Source organism: Pongo pygmaeus, chromosome 20 (assembly GCF_028885625.2).
Source record: "Pongo pygmaeus isolate AG05252 chromosome 20, NHGRI_mPonPyg2-v2.0_pri, whole genome shotgun sequence".
In the NCBI taxonomy this organism is placed as follows: Eukaryota; Metazoa; Chordata; class Mammalia; order Primates; family Hominidae; genus Pongo; species Pongo pygmaeus.
In genome coordinates, this window is record NC_072393.2 from 38,674,490 (window position 1) to 38,692,512 (window position 18,023).

Sequence of the window (18,023 nt, forward strand, 5' to 3'; positions counted from 1 at the left end):
CATGCCGGGCCAGCTCATCTCTCCACGCCTCTGCTCTAGCTCTTACCTCTCCCTGAGTGCCTTCTTCCCATCTTAGTGCCTCATCAATTTGCACTCAGGATGGAAGCCCCAGCCCCCTGGGCAGGTTCGTTCACTCCCTCCTCTACTGCCCCACTGACAGTCACCACTCCCCCAGCAAAGCGCCATGTGCCAACCAGCCTGCCGGGAGCAATTTCTTCCTCTCTCAGCCCCTCCTCCTCAGTCTGCCCTGCATCTTGGCTACTGCAGACCCTCTTGTTGCTGAGCACCCCCTGGGCAGAGAACAGTCTCATCTCCACAGCCCTCGCCTCTCCCCACACCCCTATCCTAACTCTTTACACCCGAAACGCAGGGGGACAGTAAGGAGAACGTGTTGTTGTTTTAACAGCTTGATTGAGTGATCACTGACATACTCTATGCTGCCTGTATTTAACATAGACATTTTGATAAGTTTTGACATATGTATACATATACCTTTTTTAATACTGAGACGCCTCCCAAGAAAACCTGGAACGTACTGAAAACTATAAAAAGATAAAATGCACGTACACTCCTATCTCCAGAGACGTTTTAGCTTTGCACATAAAAACAGAGATCTGTAATGACATTTGGATCATATGAAATTACATGCTTCACTTATTTCCTGTCATTATATATTCTTCAAACATGCAATTTTTAGCAGTCACTACCGCTGGGGACAGTAAACGTCCAGTAAGTCGCTGATGACAGCCTGTGCCAGTCATCTTACACACAGCATCTCATTTAACCACACGGGGAGACAGTGCGGCAAACATACAGGTTTCGCAAATGAGAATGGCTTACAGGTTAGAGAACTTGCCTGAGTCTGGTTAAAAAATAACAGCACAGCCCAGATTTGAACCTATGGCTGTAGAATGAATACTCTCTTAATGGACGCTACTCATTCCTCTACGGGACACTTAAATTACATCTAATACACTTTGGGAGGACAGGGCAGGCAGATCACGAGGTCAGGAGATCGAGACCATCCTGGCTAACATGGTGAAACCCCGTCTCTATTAAAAATACAAAAAAAATTAGCCGGGTGTGGTGGCGGGTGCCTGTAGTCCCAGCTACTCAGGAGGCTGGGGCAGGAGAATGGCGTGAACCCGGGAGGCGGAGCTTGCAGTGAGCCAAGATCGTACCACTGCACTCCAGCCTGGGCAACAGAGCAAGACTCTGTCTCAAAAAAAAAAAAAAATTACATCTAATAATTAGCTATTATAAATAATGCTGTGATGAACATCCTCACATACAAGTATTTCCTTAAAATTAAATGCCAGCCAGCCACAGTGGATCATGCTTGTAATCGCAGCACTTTTGGAAGCTGAGGCAGGTGGATCACGAGGTCAGGAGTTCGGGACTAGCCTGGCCAAATGGTGAAAACCCCATCTCTACTAAAAAATTAGCCAGGTGTGGTGGCACGTGCCTGTAGTCCCAGCTACTCGGGAGGCTGAGGCAGAAGAATCGCTTGAACCCGGGAGGCGGCAGTTGCAGTGAGCTGAGATCATGCCATTGCACTCCAGCCTGCTGGGCGACAGAGCGAGACTCTGTCTCAAAAAAAAAAAAAAAAAAAATTAAATGCCTTTAAAACTGTTGGGTCAAAAGCCACAGACTTTGTCAAGGTTTACCATGTTCCCGGCCCAATGATCCTCCAGACATGTATCAACAATCTCCCGGGATCCTCCCTCATGTTACTGAGTGACTGCTTGGAGAATGGCTGTGTCCTTTGGCCTCAGTGTTGCAAAAAAACAAAAGGCTTGGCCAGGTGTGGTGGCTCATGCCTGTAATCCCAGCACTTTGGGAAGGCTGAGGCGGGTGGATCACTTGAGGTCAGGAGTTCAAGACCATCCTGGCCAACATGGTGAAACCCCGTCTCTATTAAAAATACAAAAAAATTAGCCGGGCTTGGTGACTGTAATCCCAGCTACTCGGGAGGCTGAGGCAGGAGAATCGCTTGAACCTGGGAGGCAGAGGTTTCAGTGAGTCATGACCACGCCACTGCACCCCAGCCGGGGGGGCAAGAACAAAACTCAGTATCAAAAAAAAAAAAAAAACCCAAAAGGCTCGGCTGTGTCCCTACACACCCTCACCCCCTCCCAAAGGAAGGGGAGGCTTATTAAAAGGAACAGGGGTAGACGTGCCGGCCCTGGGTGTGTTGTTACGTTGATGTGAAGGTTCTGCATTCAACCGCACAGAAGGAGTCCGTCAATTACAGCAGCTGAATCAGAAAGCCAGGAGGCACTTGGGGATTGTATCTGCTATCGTCTTGGGAGGGAGGAGCAGGATAACAAATGTGTGGGCTGATGGTTTTTCTCTGGGCGACGACTCTCAGGACATGCTGGTTAGGAATAATGGAGGAGGGGAGAGCAGCCGTCTCCTTGCAGCCCAGCGCTCAGACAATCCAGGCCCGACTCAGAGCAGGCTGTGCATCTCCTAGTCCTGGCAGGGCAACATCTTTTATTGATCACAACTGCTTGAGTGGGCCCTGGTTACTTCTGCGGCTGCAAAAACCTCTCCCAACCTGGCAGCTCCACCCGCCCTTCCCCACGGAGACTCATTAGTGCTATGCTCTCATCAGCACACCCTGACTCCGTGCCTCAAATATTAAGGGAACATGATGCGCTGTGTGTTGCTGGCTGCCGATGTATCCCCAGCACAACTCAGGGCCTCGTTTCCACGGAGTGGTGGACACTGGGGACCTCTCACACCCTGCGCTGTTAAATGGCCCTGCCTTGCTTCGTGCCAGAGCCAGCATCGATTTCTCGGGCAGCCCCCGGCCTCTCTGGCAGATGGAGCTGGATGGTCATGGGCAGAATTCATCGGAGCCCTGTGGGTGTACATCCTCCCCTGGGGACAATCAGAGGCTTCCCACGGACACCTCCTGCACTTTCCTAACCAGGGCCCAGACCAGGCCCGAGGGCCGCTTTTCGCAGGGTGATAAAAAAAAGCTGGATATGCCTTTGCCAGCGCTGGGAAAGCCTGCAAGGCTCCAGACAGCTGGCTCTGCCCTGCAAGCACCGAAGCTTTTGAAAATAAACCTTCTTTCGTGGCATTCTCCTCCAACAGTACTGCACGCTGGTGGCCTGCAGTGCTTTTACAATTTCAAATTTGTTTCTCAAATGTAAACATCAGGAAACATCACCAACAGTCTGGATGTGTGGCTACTCCTGAACAATCAGGTTCCTAGAGCCATGGGCTGGTGGTTCCACAGCGCGGTGGCCCCTGCTGACCCCATCGCTCCCGATGCCTATCCCTGTGCTGCTGCGGTTGTCCTCTTACATCTGTCCTGCCTGTAGCAGACTTGGTGACCCTCGGACCTTCTCACATATGCCTGGCGCCATAAAGGGAAGCAAGCGCATGGAACACATGCTTCACCTGCCAGCTCTCAGCCGGTGATCCCGCCAGCCTTTGCATGGGGCCTTCGCGGCAGAGCCTCGGGGCCCCACTCAAGGTTCTGTTGAATGCCTCCTTCCCAGGGGAACTGCCTTCTCAATATTCTCAATAAACTCAGGATCCTCTGTGGGGAGGAGGGAACCTCGGAGCCAGCTGTGCCCCATCAGACATCTGCATGGCATACATGCAATCACGTGACCGGCCATGGCACTGGAGGCCTTCCTGCCTTTTTTCAGAGGAGACAAGCGTTGGCTGTGATTTGTCACTGACAGCTAAGGCCACCCCAAGTGAGATGGGGCTGAGCACTGCAGAACCAGCCTGGGGACCCCTTCCCTGCATAAAGGGCTTCCTGTCACCTCCCATGATGCAACAGGCCCCGGGTACCTCGAGCAACCTGGGATACCTCCCAGCTCAGGGGGCTCAGTCCAGCAGGTCACACTTTTTGGCAGGCTCCCTTCAGAGCCACAGAAAATCAAAGGCACAGGGAGTCCATGTCGCCTCTGCAGGAGTGTCCTACAGCAGCCCTCCTTTCTGAGGGGAAATGGAGGCCTGGAGGGGAGGCCCCTGGGGTCACATCCCAGTACCACTCCCCTCCAGCTGTGGGACTGTGGACGAGGCCTTTCTCTCTGAGCCTCAGCCTCATATCTATGAACGGGGTGGGGGCTATGGCCCAGCACAGTCCCCGCCCCGCTGGGTCCCTCCCACAGCGGGAGGGACAAGGGGCTCCAAGAGAGCTCCAGTGTTACTGGAGCCCACGTGGGCTGCCCCGGCATGAAGCACTTGCTCTGCTGTCAACATGAGCCTTGTTCCCAGTAAAAACAGCGGCAGTAACAGTAACATCAATAACAATCTGCAATGGCAGTGGCGGTGATGGGGTGCAGTGGGGTGCTCCCAAACCCTAAAGAGATTCCAGCCTTTGAACTTACTGAAGCCTCAACATTCTGCTTTGTATACAAAGACGAAGAATGAGCCGGTCTCCGTGCTGTCATTCTGCGCAATCATTGACAACTTCCCTGCCCTAACACTCAAGGCAGCCTGTCTCTTACTTTGCTTAGAGACCAGTTCTCCTTCCTCGCCCCCAGAAATCACAGTAGACACGGAGCTGAATTTTCCCCCAGTTATAAAGACAAAAATGTCAGACAGTGGCTGCGGAGGCTGCGGTCCAGAGGTGGCTCGGACTCAGCAGCTGAGTCCAGGGCGGAGGCAGGTGCCAGTCCCGCCAGAGTCCTTGAGACAGGGTACTGGAGGCAGGTGCCCATCCCACCAGGGTCCTTGAGACAGGGCCCACCCCAGGCTGCCCCTCCAGGTTTCACGTCGAGGAGACCTGAAGGGTCAAGGTTTCAAAGGACAACAGTGTTAAGAAGCAGTTTCGGGGGCAGGGAACATATCTGCCAAGGAGAGGGTTGGAAGGAAAATGAGAATGAATGAGTAGGTGCCTCCCGCTCCACTTCCAAGACATACAAGGCAAGTGGCAGATGGTCTCGTTGGGGGCATGCAAATAAACGTTCCGTCTATTTTAGATCCTGTACTCAACAGGATCAATATGATAGGTCACATGTGTATTGACAGAATCTTCAGATGTTAAGAGTCACCCACAAAAGCTTGGGATTGAAATAACATAATATAAAGATCCATCAAAAGCCTCCTCTCTCCACAGTCCAACCAGGCAGAAGATACTGTAGAGACAGGCCCCCGTGGCCCTGTAGAGGTGGGCAGTGCCCTTCACAGAGGCTCTTCCGGGGACCTCTGCCCAGGCACCACCACCCTGCGGTGACCATTCACTCATGTGGTCACCTCCTGCACCGGACTGTGCCCTGGGCTGTTGAGGTCCGCCCTGGGTCTCAGCCACCTCTGATGCCCTACATGTCCCTGGGACTGGGCAGGGAGAGAGTGCAAGAGGAATGTCTGGGGAAAAAGAACTGGATGTTCAAGACAAATACAAGACAGTCAAGGGCAGGGTGCACATCAGAACACAGTCAGCGTCCATGGTGTCCACAACTTGTCCTGAGGGTTCAGGGAAGAGGCACCAGTGTGGGCCAGAGTCTACAGCAGATACAGCAGCTGGTGCAAGGCCTCAAAAGATGGATAGGAGAAAGACAGAGAAATGGAAAACATATTCCAGGACAGCAGTACTGGGGGCAGGGCTGGGCACATGGTACTGGCCCACCTGGAGTCAAAGAGAGCTGGCCATCCCCAAGCTGGATGGGCCGGGCTGGGCCCCCACATGCTGGGCAGAGACAAACTGGTCTCTCACAGCACTGTGTCTGGCTATGATCCCTGGGAACCTGACTCTCACCCAGTGCCGTCATCTTCAACCAGGCCGTGTCCTGCCCAGGGGAAGGGGGAAGCTGCTTGGCCGCCAGAGCTGGCTCCCCTGGCCACTTCCACACTGCAGCCCCGGCTCTTAGCATGGCCCACACGCGATCTCTGTCTGTGGAAATGTGGCTACAGGACCGCCCTGTCCAAAGCTGATGCTGCCAGGTCCAGGTTGGACTCCCAGTGGCAGGCATTGACTTCTGGGTGCTTCACATTCTACACGGCACTGACCTGCACAGGACGTGGGGTTGTGACAGCGCCCAGGGCCAGAGCACAGAGGCCTCCTGTGTGCCAGGCAGTGGTCAGGGCCTTTGGTCACGTAGACCACAGGGGCTCCCAGCTGTGCTCTCGCCTCTGTCCCAGCCCTGCCCCATTGGCAGAAAGTAGAGCTGGAGTCGAGGAGTCGGGGCAGCCCCTTTCACCTGCCTGGACTTGGTTGGCACAGATTCAAAACCCCAAGAGGACAGTCACATGCCTACCCAGGCCACATGACACCTGCTGGACAACCCCACTGAGAAGTGGATTGACGTCAGGGGACCTCCAACGCCACTCTATAAGCCTTTCACAGCCTTGGGCTTTTCCGACAGTGGCATCTGCAGTCAACCAGGGCTCGAGACACACGAAGACCTCAGCACAGCCTCGCGGTGACTTAGACCATGTGCCACTGCTGCAGGCAGGCCCGCCTCTCAGAGACACCTCATGTATCTCAGCGGCCACAACCCAGGTCACCAGACACTTCTACCCACAGAGTCAGGGGCTTCCCAGGCAAGGCAATGGCTCCGTAGAGAAGCCTGACGCATGGGTTGCTGCCTACTCCTTCCAAATGGGAGCACCCGCAGCGCGGGGTCTGGTGGCCAGGTGGTAGTGTCCCTGACATCCAGCAAGGTTGTGGCAGTGGAAGGAGAGGAACTCTAGGAGTGGAAGGCGTGCTGGAAGCCCTGGGCTGCTCAGAGGAGGAGCCAGCTACCTACCTCATCTGTGTACTGGACGTCGTCCATGGCATACTTCTCCTTGAAGTGCTCCTTGGAATGGATCCTCAAAGAAAAGCACAAGGAATGTCAGGGTCAGGGCTTGGTAATGGCTCAGCGTGGCCACCTTCCTGCCTGCCAAGCCCAGGCCATGGAGCCCCAGTCTCATCCCTATCACGGTCAGCGGTCAGCACCCAGCACCCAGCACCCGGCACCGAACAGGTGGGCCCAACACACACTTGGAGGGCAAAGGGCATTGGGCCCCAGAGTGATGGCTGAACCACAGCTGCTTTCCTCAGCAATCCCTGCTCCTCCGTGACCCTAGCCACCTGCAGCCAGCCCCTGCAGACAAAACCCCTATCATCCCCTCCACTGCCAGAGACAGTCCACCAGGGCGGGCAGCCAGTGCACCTCTCCCTCTGTGGCATAAAACAATCTGCCTGCCAGGTCTTCATGGAGTATCTTTAAAGGAAAGTTTATTTTAAGGTCAGCCGCAGAATCCCAGCACTTTGGGAGGCCAAGGCGGGCAAATCACGAGATCAGGAGATCGAGACCATCCTGGCTAACACAGTGAAACCCCATCTCTACTAAAAATACAAAAAATTAGTGCGTGGTGGTGGATGCCTGTACTCCCAGCTACTCGGGAGGCTGAGGCAGGAGAATCACTTGAACCCAGGAGGCAGAGGTTGCAGGGAGTCGAGATGGCACCACTGCACTCCAGCCTGAGTGACAGAGCGAGACTCCATCTCAAATAATAATAATAATTATTATTATTATTTTATGTTCTAGAGACAGCATCTCGTTCTGTCACCCAGGCTGGAGTGCAGTGGCACAATCATAGCTCACTGCAGCCTCAAACTCCTGGTCTCAAGCAATCTTCCTGCCTCAGCCTCCCAAAGTGCTGGGATTATAGGCATTAGGCACTGCGCCCAGCCAAAAATTAACATTTTTAGAAAGTCAATATCAGTATTACTCAATGTGATGAGAAAAACTCAAGCTCACTCATTACCCCTGAAAAATCTGCCAGTGAGAAGACACAGAATGGACGAGGTTGGGCAACCCTCGTCCACCTCCTGACGGGCCCTTTGGTCACAGCTGTGCTAGGCAGACCTCCAGCCTGGGTCCAGCAAGCCGCCACACCCAGGCTCTTGGTCAGCAGATAAGTCAATGTCTCTGTTGGTGACAGAGCTTACGCAAGGGGAAAGGAACACAAACTGCACAGGGGAGACACTGAGAGCCAAGTCCAATGACACACGCACACTCGGTCCTACGTCATCCCACACCTGGGCCCCACCTCATCATAGGGGCTCTATCCCCAGCCGTGCTCCAGCCCTCCAGCTGTCTGTGACCTCACAGCGTTACAGTCACCAGGTGCTGGGTCCCAAATAGGCCTCAGACAAAAAACAGCAGATGGTTTCTGGATGGTGTTTCCTGGGCTCTCAAGGGGTGGTGGTGAGGCAGGAGAAGAGGGTCAGGAGGCGTTAGGGCTTTTTCATGCAGACTTCCTAGAACTAAATTGAAAGGAAAACCCTAACTTTCCACACCTAAGTAACAAAGGACCAGAGGCTGCTCCCTTTGCAAACTCTTTTTTTTCTGTGGCAGATGGGAAATTGAAAGTACCTCTGATTGCAAGTGGAGTCTTGGTTTACACAGAAATGCAACTTTGTAACTTCATTTTAGCCTCTGATTGGTCGCAGAAGTGAAGTTACAGAGGTTGCTTTCCACGACCAATCAGACTGATGGCAGGCCACCACTTCATTTACACGAGGTGAGCACCAAGTGGCCAATGGGAAACCTCCTGGGGGTATCTGGACCCGAGAAGATTCTGTCACTAGGCCCTTGAGTCTCTGCTCAGCCAGCTCCCACACTGTGGAGTGTACTCTCATTTTCAATAAATCTCTGCTTTCATTCTTTGGTTGCTTCATTCTTTCCTTTCTTTGTGTGTTTTGTCCAATTCTTTGTTCAAAATGGCAACAACCTGGACAACTTGCAGTCAAGACCCTCTATGGATAACAGGGGCGGGGGGGGGGGCGGTGCTGTGGGTGCAGGGGATAATGTGCCTGGAGAACCCCACAGAACACGGTGGAGGGAGAGAACCTTGGGACTTGGAGGTGATGAACTTCACGAGTGAGCTCCTGAACTGGTGTCCTATGTGCCATTCTCAGCCTTTGAGCCACTAAGGACCAGCATCACCTGCAGGAAACACAATCTGCTCCTCTCTCTGAGTCCTCCACCACTTCCCTCCCCACCCAAACCAGAAAGTACTGGCCACAGGGCCCAGGGACGGCTGCAGGGAGCAATAACAAGGAGCACCGAGGGCCCGGGACACGCTGGTCTCACCGCGATCAATCGACTGCTCAGTGCAGCCCACAATGCCCTTTGCTTTCTCTCCCTTTTGGCTTCTCTGAAATGATCACGGGGTATCAAGCTCCTGCTGTTAATTAAATTTGCATGATTCAGTCACATTCACTTGTGCATTTGAGACAGGACTCAAAAGTTAAATGGCCAAGGTCTGACACCTCCATTAGCACGGCCTCGAGCAGTTATGGGGCAGGAATTGATGACGAGCGCCTCGCCTGGACTCCGGAGGCCCCAGACGCAGGGCTTATTGTGCAGCTGGCTCAAGGGAAGCCTGCAGACCCTTTGCTACTGAGCAACCACACTCTCAGCACCAAGTTGACCCCACAGCCCGGCACAAAAGCACATGTCAGAAATACAAAAGGCAGGGCCATCAGCGAAACGCGTGGCTGGGATCAACACATCAACTAGGACTTTCTGGCTCCATAACAGACACCCTGCGTCCTCAGTTGTTCCCAGCTCTGCCTCTAGCCCCCCTCCCTTCATCGCCTCCAGCTGTGACAGGAGTGGAAGGCAACCTCACGGCAGACTGGGGAAGTACAAAGGACCTGATTTTGAGGCCAGCGCCCTACAGAGGGGCATCTCAGCCATCAGCGTGGCACCTGACCTTGTCACCTCCACTCCCGTTAGGGGCCTGAAACCTCCCAACTCACCCCAACTGTGCAGAGGGAAGCCACTAGGAAATGGGTTCCCGCCCCTCCCGCCAAAAAGCGCCTCCCGAGCCGGAGGTCTGGTTCTCAACAGAAGAGCCATTCGACAGATAAAACCTGAAAAGCTGCAAGCAGCTTTTCTGGCAACTGTGCATTTCATTCTCTTTTAAAGGGCAGAGATAATTAAGTTTAGATAGTACTTATTTTTCATGTTTGGGGGCTAATTATAGTAAAAACCATTTAAACGTCATCCTAAGGGATATGTGTGCCAGACTCCCACGTCAAACCAGCCACCGAAGGCTTGGCAGCCATGATTTGGTGGGGTTGATGAGAAAAGAAGAGGTGTGGCCACACAAGCCCTGCAAAGCTGGCTGGAGAGTCCCCTGGGGGACTCTGGACTCCCCGAGGCCAGGCTGGCCAGGGCAGGAGGCAGCCACTCAGAGGGAGGGCCTGCACCCTGCCCCGTGGGGAGTCTGGGGTCCAGTAACGGTACTTCATGTCAGGCCCTGTCGCATGGGAAGTCTGGATGGAAACAACCAGACTGAAGGCCGGGCACAGTGGCTCACGCCTGTAATCCCAGCACTTTGGAAGGCCAAGGTAGGCGGATCACCTGAGGTCAGGAGTTCAAGACCAGCCTGGCCAACATGGTGAAACCCCATCTCTACTAAAAATACAAAAAAATTAGCTGGGTGTGGTGGCTGTAATCCCAGCTGCTCAGGAGGCTGAGGCAGGAGAATCGCTTGAACTAGGGAGGTGGAGGTTGCAGTGAGCCGAGATCGCGCCATTGTACTCCAGCCTGGGTGATGAGATCAAAACTGTTGTCTCAAAAAAAAAAAAAAAAAAAGAAAGAAAGAAATTACTGGACTGGAGAGGATGGGTCAGCAGAGAAGCTGCTGTCACCCCACACACAGTCCCCTCAAGTGCCAAGGATAGCTTTGGGAGGAGAGAGGAGAAGTCCTCCTACCCAAAGAGGCTCTCGTCCTCCACAGGGGTCAGCATCCAGGGACCCCAGCTGGACCCTGGCATGAATGAGAGAGGCCTTTCCCAGTCCCCGGAGTCAGAGCCCATGACTGCACACTCTGCAGTGACCGCCAGCACCTGTGGAGGCCACGGGTGGGAAGGAGACATTAAATTAATGCCACACAGTGCAGACATGAGGAGCCCTCTAGAAAATGAAATTTCAAAAAGCAGGTCTTGCTGGCTGGCTGACCACCTACATGTGGTTAATGAATAAGTAACAGGGCCAAATTACAGCCGTCACCATCCATTTCCCACAGCCCGGCCTGCCTTCAGCTACAAACAATGCTGCCTCGCCGACTCTCACTCTACTCTCCACAGAAGGCAGAGACACTTGCTCTGCAGTGGAAGCCGGCAGCCATCTGAGGATGTTATCAGCTGGTCAGAGACAAAAACAGACCTCACCACAGTGACGCAGGTGCCTACGCCCAAAGACCACTCCCAGAGCAAGCTTCCTCGCAGGGGCCGCAGAGGGGACAGCGCTGCCTGGGAGGCTGGAGACCAGGTCTAGTGACCAGGCCTGCCCAGGGTCGGTGCCTCAAATCGCCCGGGCAGCAGCCGAAGGAGCTCCTCAGCCCCTTCTCAGAGGCCTGCACGGCAAAGAGGGCCCCCCACACCCTGCCAATCACAAGGAGCGTGGGAGGGAGGCACCAGAGAGGCTGGGGAAGCCTCGATCCTCGGGACACTTAGTGGGGCAAAGCTGGGAAAAACACACAACACACAACACACCCTCATCACAAACACCCTACACAACACACACACCTGTACACAACACAGCACACTCACACCCACCACACCCCATCACAAACACCCTACACATTACTTACTCACACACCCACACACCCACATACACCCTCATCACAAACACCCTACACACTACACACACACCCACACACAACACAGCACACTCACACCCACCACACCCCATCACAAACACCCTACACACTACTTACACACCCACACACACCCACACATACCCTCATCACAAACACCCTACACACTACACACACACCCACACACAATACAGCACAGTTGCACCCACCACACCCCATCACAAACACCTTACACACCACTCACACACCCTCATCATACCCTACCTGCTATACAAACACACAACACAGCACACTCACACCCACCAGACCCCCATCACAAACACCTTACATACCCCTCAGACACCCAAACACACACACCCTCATTACACCCTACACACACATCCACACACAACACAGCACATTCACACCCACACCATCACACCCTACACAACACTCACACACCCACACACGCTCATCACACCCTACACACTACACACACACACACGACAGCACACTCACACCCACCACACCCCATCACAAACACCCTACACACTACTCACACCCACACACTCTCATCACACCCTACATGCTACACACACACCCACACACAACACAGCATACTCACAACCACCACACCCCATCACAAACACCTTACACACCACTCACACACACAAACACCCTCATCACACCCTGCACACTACACACACCCATACACAACACACTCACACCCACCACACCCCATCACAAACACCCTACACAACACACACACCCACACACACCCATACACACCCTCACATGCACCCTACACACCACACACACAACACAGCACACACACACACTTCCATCACAACCTACACACCACACACACTCCCATCACAAACACCCTACACACCGCACACGCCCACTCACAACACAGCACACACCCACTCCCACCACAACCTACATACCACACACCACACACACACCCATCACAAAAAACTTACACACCACACACACCCCATCACAAACACCCTACACACCACACACAAACACAGCACACGCACACCCACATGCACCCCTCCTTATAAACACCCTACACACCACACACCCCCATCACAAACACCCTACACACCACAAACACAGCAGATGCCCCCCCCACACACCACATACTTTACATGCATCACACACCTCACACACACCAACATACGTCCTCTCCACATCACATCCATACGTACCCACCCCTCCGCATGCACCACACCACACACAGGTATGCACTCCATATGCACCCACAGCCCCCCACACATATACCATGCATATGCAAACCCTCCCACCATACCCGCATCCATCTCTCACACAAGATGTGGGTATGGCCCTGGGAAGGCTGAGCGCCCTTCCCTGCATACCCAGAGCCGGGGACGGAACATGTTACAAAGGTTCCAGGAGGGTCCCCCGACCTGGTCAAACTGGCTACCCAACTCTGGGCTCCGAAGCTGCCTGGGGCGCTGACTCACAGAGGCCCACAGCCAAAGCCACCCTCCACTAAGCCCAACTCCGATGAAAAATGATGGGAAATGCTCTCACATCAAAAAGACACCACACACTACTGTGAGCAGAGACTCTGAATAAAAACGCATTCAAAGCTACCACCCTCCCCATCCCAGAACAGGCCTGGGGTGAGGAGTGGGCCGGCCTCAGGCTGCCCACGGCCCCTGGCGTCTGCAACCCTGACAACAGCAAGACCGTTTCCGCAGGAAGCGGCAGATCCTGCAGACGGGGGTGTCGTTTCCCTGGGCGACTTTGGATTGCAGTATCTGCCAGATGGATTTTCAAAAACCATCAGATAAGGACTCAAAAAGAAGCTGAGGAGCTGAAGGTCAAATGTGAAGTCTGGTGGGTTTTGCTTGCAAAGGCCAGGTACTCCCATCAGCCTCGCTCCTGGTGCCCTATTGATTCCAGGAGTGGCTGGAAGCAGCTGTATGCATCAGATCTGGCCACTCCCCAGCTCCAGTCCCACACAGTCAACCTTGCCACCACTGCTCTGTTACAACTGAGCCTTCTTTCCTGAGGGCTTAGGATGTGGAGACTCAGACAGGGTCACCCCAGGACAGAGGAATGGAGAGGGCTGCTGGGGGTGGCTGTGGTAGGGAGCCAGGACGGCAGGACACAAGGGTCTACCTCTCAGCTATGGGGCCAGAAGCCCCCTTGGGACCAAGGCTGCCTGATCTGACCTGCCCAGTGTGTACACAGCCTTTTTCAACAGGGGAGAACCCTGTAGGAAACCCCTGGAAACCCCAGGTGGGGCCCTGCTGAGGCCCTGATCAGACCCTCCCTGAAGCTGTTTCTCCTTCTCAGTCCATCCCCACATCTCACAGAGGAGGCATCCGACCTGACTGCTGAGCTACTTCTCCGAGCAGTGGGACATGTCAACAGGCTCTGAGCCAGCAGTGAGGGCCATGAGGAGGCTGAGAGGGCAGCCAGGTCAAAACTGCAGGTGTCACCCGGAGCCAAGGGTCCCCTGGCACAGGGGCCCTTGCTCGTCCTGAGTTGTGCCCCTTGCAAGAAAGGCTGAGGCCACAACTCTGCTCTGGGTGGAGAGGGTATGCTGGGAGAATCCTCCTGCAGAAAGCAGACCTAAACTCTTCGTCACTGCTGTCCCAGTTACAATGGCTGGGGAATAAACGACTCCAACACTTAGTGGAGTGCAAAACCACCGATCATGTTCATGGACTCTGCAGGTCGAGAATTTGGACCGAGCCCCGAGAGGACAGCAAAGCTCTGCTCCACATCTAGGACCTCAGCAGGTGGAAGGCTGGGCCTCATGCACACTGGCGGCTGGTGCTGCTGGGGGCTGGGGTCCCCTTGTGGGGAGTCTGCACTTCCTAATGATGTGGCGGCTGGGTTCCCAGGGCAAGCACCCCACGGGAGAGAACCAGGTGGAAGCCACAGTGCAGCTTACAGTCTAGCCTCAGACATCACACAGCAACACTGCCACATCCGTCATGAGGCCCAGACCTGGGACAGGCAGGAGGGAAACAGATGTCACCTGCAGACAGTGAGTGTCCAGAAACACTGCTGTGGCCATTTTTGGACAAGACAATCTGCCTCCTGGAATCATCCCTGCCTCATGTCAGTGTCACAGATATAGTGGCCAGCACTGGAACTCCAGTCCTGGGGGGCCTCCAGAGCGGCATCACAGGGAAGGAACTGGAGCCCCAAACATGACCAGACCCACTCGCAAGCCCCACGGCCTCTCAGAAGCCACACTGAGCCAGTAGGCAAGCTCAGCCTCCAACTGCAGCTCCAGCAAGACCTGGCAGCAGGACCTGCACGGGTCACATCAGCACGCTGAGCCATTTCCTCTTTTGTAACAGGGCAGTCATAAGGATTCCACTAGGAATGGGATGAAGGTCGACAATAAAGATCACGACAGGATGGGAAGGCACCATCAGGCCAGGGCCTCCGAGGGGCAGCCCGGCAGAAGCCCCAAAGGCAGTTGGCCCGGGTGTGTCCACTCCGTGCCCTTCTTCCCAGGGGCCGAGCCAGGAGACCACCCCCAGGAGAAACAGTCCTCTTTTCTTCTGCTGCCAATTGTGCTCCAGGGGAAGTCCTGCCCAGCAAAGATCCCAGTCTTGCCAGGCTGGGATCCTGCCAAGCGGCCTAGGAGCAGAATGATCACCAACTTGTAAGCCTGAACCCCTCTCCCTGAGTCAGCAGGAGCAGCACACACCATGGCCAACGAAGGCAGAAACGGAGTCTGCACTGAAGGGAGGGTGAGGGGAGGATAGCGCTGGAAGCAGGGGAAGCTCCACTGTAGCCCCAGTCCTCAGCACAGAGCCCAGTCCCTGTGGCAGCCAGGGGCCTTGTCACTCAAACCAGCCACAGCCTCTCCAGCTCACCTGATAATGAGCGTTCTGGGGCACCAGGCAGCAAAGGCTGCAATTTATACATTAGCCCAGAATAATCACTCTCCAGGTGGAGACGACACGCAGCGAGGCAGCCAGCATTTAGCGGGATCCTCTGATCACCTCAAACCTCCCTGGTTGAGTTCAGTGTCCGCCCTGGAACCACTGAGTAGGCAGAACAGCTCCTCAGCGGTGGGGGTACCTGGAACAGCAGGCACCATGGAGGGTGGAGGAGGGTGCCCAGCAGCCCGAGCCTCTGCTCTATCTCACAGGTGAGCTGGGAGGGCAGGACCTGCGCTGCGTCCAGAGGAAGGCAGCAAACACACCCAGCCTATCAGCGACGGGCCTCAGAGAGGGGGTTCCCCGACCCAAACCCAACACACCACCCTCAGGCATGCACAGGGCCATTCCACACCTGTCGATGCCATGCAGGAGTGACGGCCTCCCAGGGCCAAACCCTCAGGCATTTTCACAGAGCGGGGAAGCTAGAATTTCAGGATTAACAAACTGCACTTCTAAACAAACAAGGCCCCCAGTTGACAGGGCTCTGATGAGTGGAGGAACACCAGGGTTCTTGGTCTCGGGTCGAATTAGAGAAAACGACATGGACACACATGGAGTGGTTTTAAGGAGCAGAGAGTTTAATAGGCAAGAAGGAAGGGAAAAGACAGAAGGAAGAAGCTCCTCCGTACAGAGACAGAGGGAGGGGGGCTCCAAAGCCAAAAGAGGAGGTCCCCAACTGCAGTGGACACCAGCCAGGTGTATATGCAGAGGCTGGAGGAGGCGATGTCTGATTTACATAGGGCTCAGGGGATTGGTTTGACCAAGCATGTTATTCATATAGCCCACTAAAAAGCTGGCTCTCCCACCCTAGTCTTTTAATATGCAAATGCAGGGCGCCATGGATGTTCTACACCTGTGGGGATATTTGGGGGCGACCATGTTGCCAGGAACATGTGGGGCAAGGGCAAGAAGGCCTTGGGAATTGCCATGTTGGGTGGACCCAGTTTCTAATGGCCTGCATTTGCATAGCAAAGGTTGCTGGCCTGGCTCTAGGAGCTGGGGCTTTACCAGAAAACTTCCCAAGGACCCCTTTTCCTCTCTATCTACCTAAAATAATCTCTGAATAACTCCTACCACACAGTCATACTCCAGCTCTAACATCCCTTCCCAACCAAGGGTGCAGGGTTCTGGCAAGAGGCAAGCTGTGACAGCCCTGACCGCATGCCCTTCCTCCTGCAGCTCTTCCCTCCTCCCAGTCCCCAGGCCCAACCCCGCTCTCTCATCCCACCTCCCCTACCCACCCCCAGCCCATGGTTGGTAGCCTCGGTGCCCCGGCCAGGCTGCTCCTTACTTTCCCATCCAGGTGGCATAGCTGGCAGGAAGCCTGGGCACAAACAGGGTCGACTTCCCAGTGTCAATGTCAATGACACCATAGCAGCCTGGCTCAGTGACACCGAACGCCCAGTGAAAGAAGGACTCCTGTGGCGGGAACAAGAACTATTGTTAGCCAGTGGAACATGAGGTGCAAGGAGGGACCGGTGGCTGCATCGCAGCACCCCAGAGAACCAGCTCAGACCGACAGCCTCCTGTAACTGACCCCAGCCCCAGACATCCCTTCCCCTCAGCAACCGACTCCCCGGCTCATCCTCCCGTAGTTTGGCAGGGGGCAGCCTGGCAGCTCCTCTACCCTGCTGGGAGCCCTCCCTGATGCTGCGGGTTTCAGGCATGTGCCCGAGCCCACCTGTATCCCCAGCCCCTAGGCCCACGACAGGGCGTCCAGCAGCAGCACACGTCCAGCTCAGCCCTGCCTCTCTGCCATGTGCAGGCAGGCAAGACGCCCCCTGGATTCCGACACCCAGGCCGGATATCTGCACGGAAATGGATTCCTCCATTTAAGACTTCTTACTTCCCTCTCCCACCCCCGGGGCGGCTGATGATTTCAGTGTTTAGGGATGAATGCTGCGCTAAAAGGACGTCATAAAGGTATGGTGGAGGAGGATCTCTTCCAAAATTAGCCTTGCATACCATCAGAAAGGGAGCCAACAGCTGAATTTAGGAAATCGGTTTTTAAGCCGCAGAATATTTAAACCTGGAGAAGCATCAAGACTAGCCAGAGAAAACTTATTTAGACCTCCATGTTTCTCGCAGCCATGGGATTGCAGGCTTGCAGCTGCGCGAACAATGGAGTGGACAGACAGGACTCTTCAGGCAGGAGGTGCTTTTAGTAAAGAAAAAATACAGTCTGCGGTCGCTCAGCAATGGGTCTCAGCCCATCTGTGGACTGCTGGGGCGACACGGTCCAGCTAGGGAAGCCACGCCTTCTCATATCCTCTCCACACTCGGCTCTCCTTCGCATTCCCATCTCTCCTCTTGAGCCAGGATGCTGCATGGACACATCCCCTAGGCTCTGCCTGCCCCAGAGAGGTTCTGAAGTTCCTGCTGTGGTCAGGCTCCAGCTCTAGGCATGGCAGTGGGGAGAAAACAGCACTAGATTTAGAGTTAGAAGACAAGGTTCTAATTCCAGCTCCACCTCTTGGCAAGTCATTTCCCCTCTGAGCCTCAGTTTTCTCATCTGCAAAATGGGTG

General features: G+C 54.6%; 1 protein-coding gene across 1 annotated transcript in view; it reads right to left on the minus strand.

Moving 5' to 3' along the window:
* Positions 1-18,023, minus strand: part of PEPD (peptidase D) — a 135,199-nt gene that overhangs the window by 107,568 nt on the left and 9,608 nt on the right. Inside the window, exons 3-4 of the mRNA XM_054464262.2 lie at positions 16,789-16,916; positions 6,720-6,783 (exon numbers count right to left, since the gene is read on the minus strand). Of these exons, the coding sequence (XP_054320237.1) occupies positions 6,720-6,783; positions 16,789-16,916 (192 nt within the window). The remainder of the gene's footprint in view (positions 1-6,719; positions 6,784-16,788; positions 16,917-18,023) is intronic.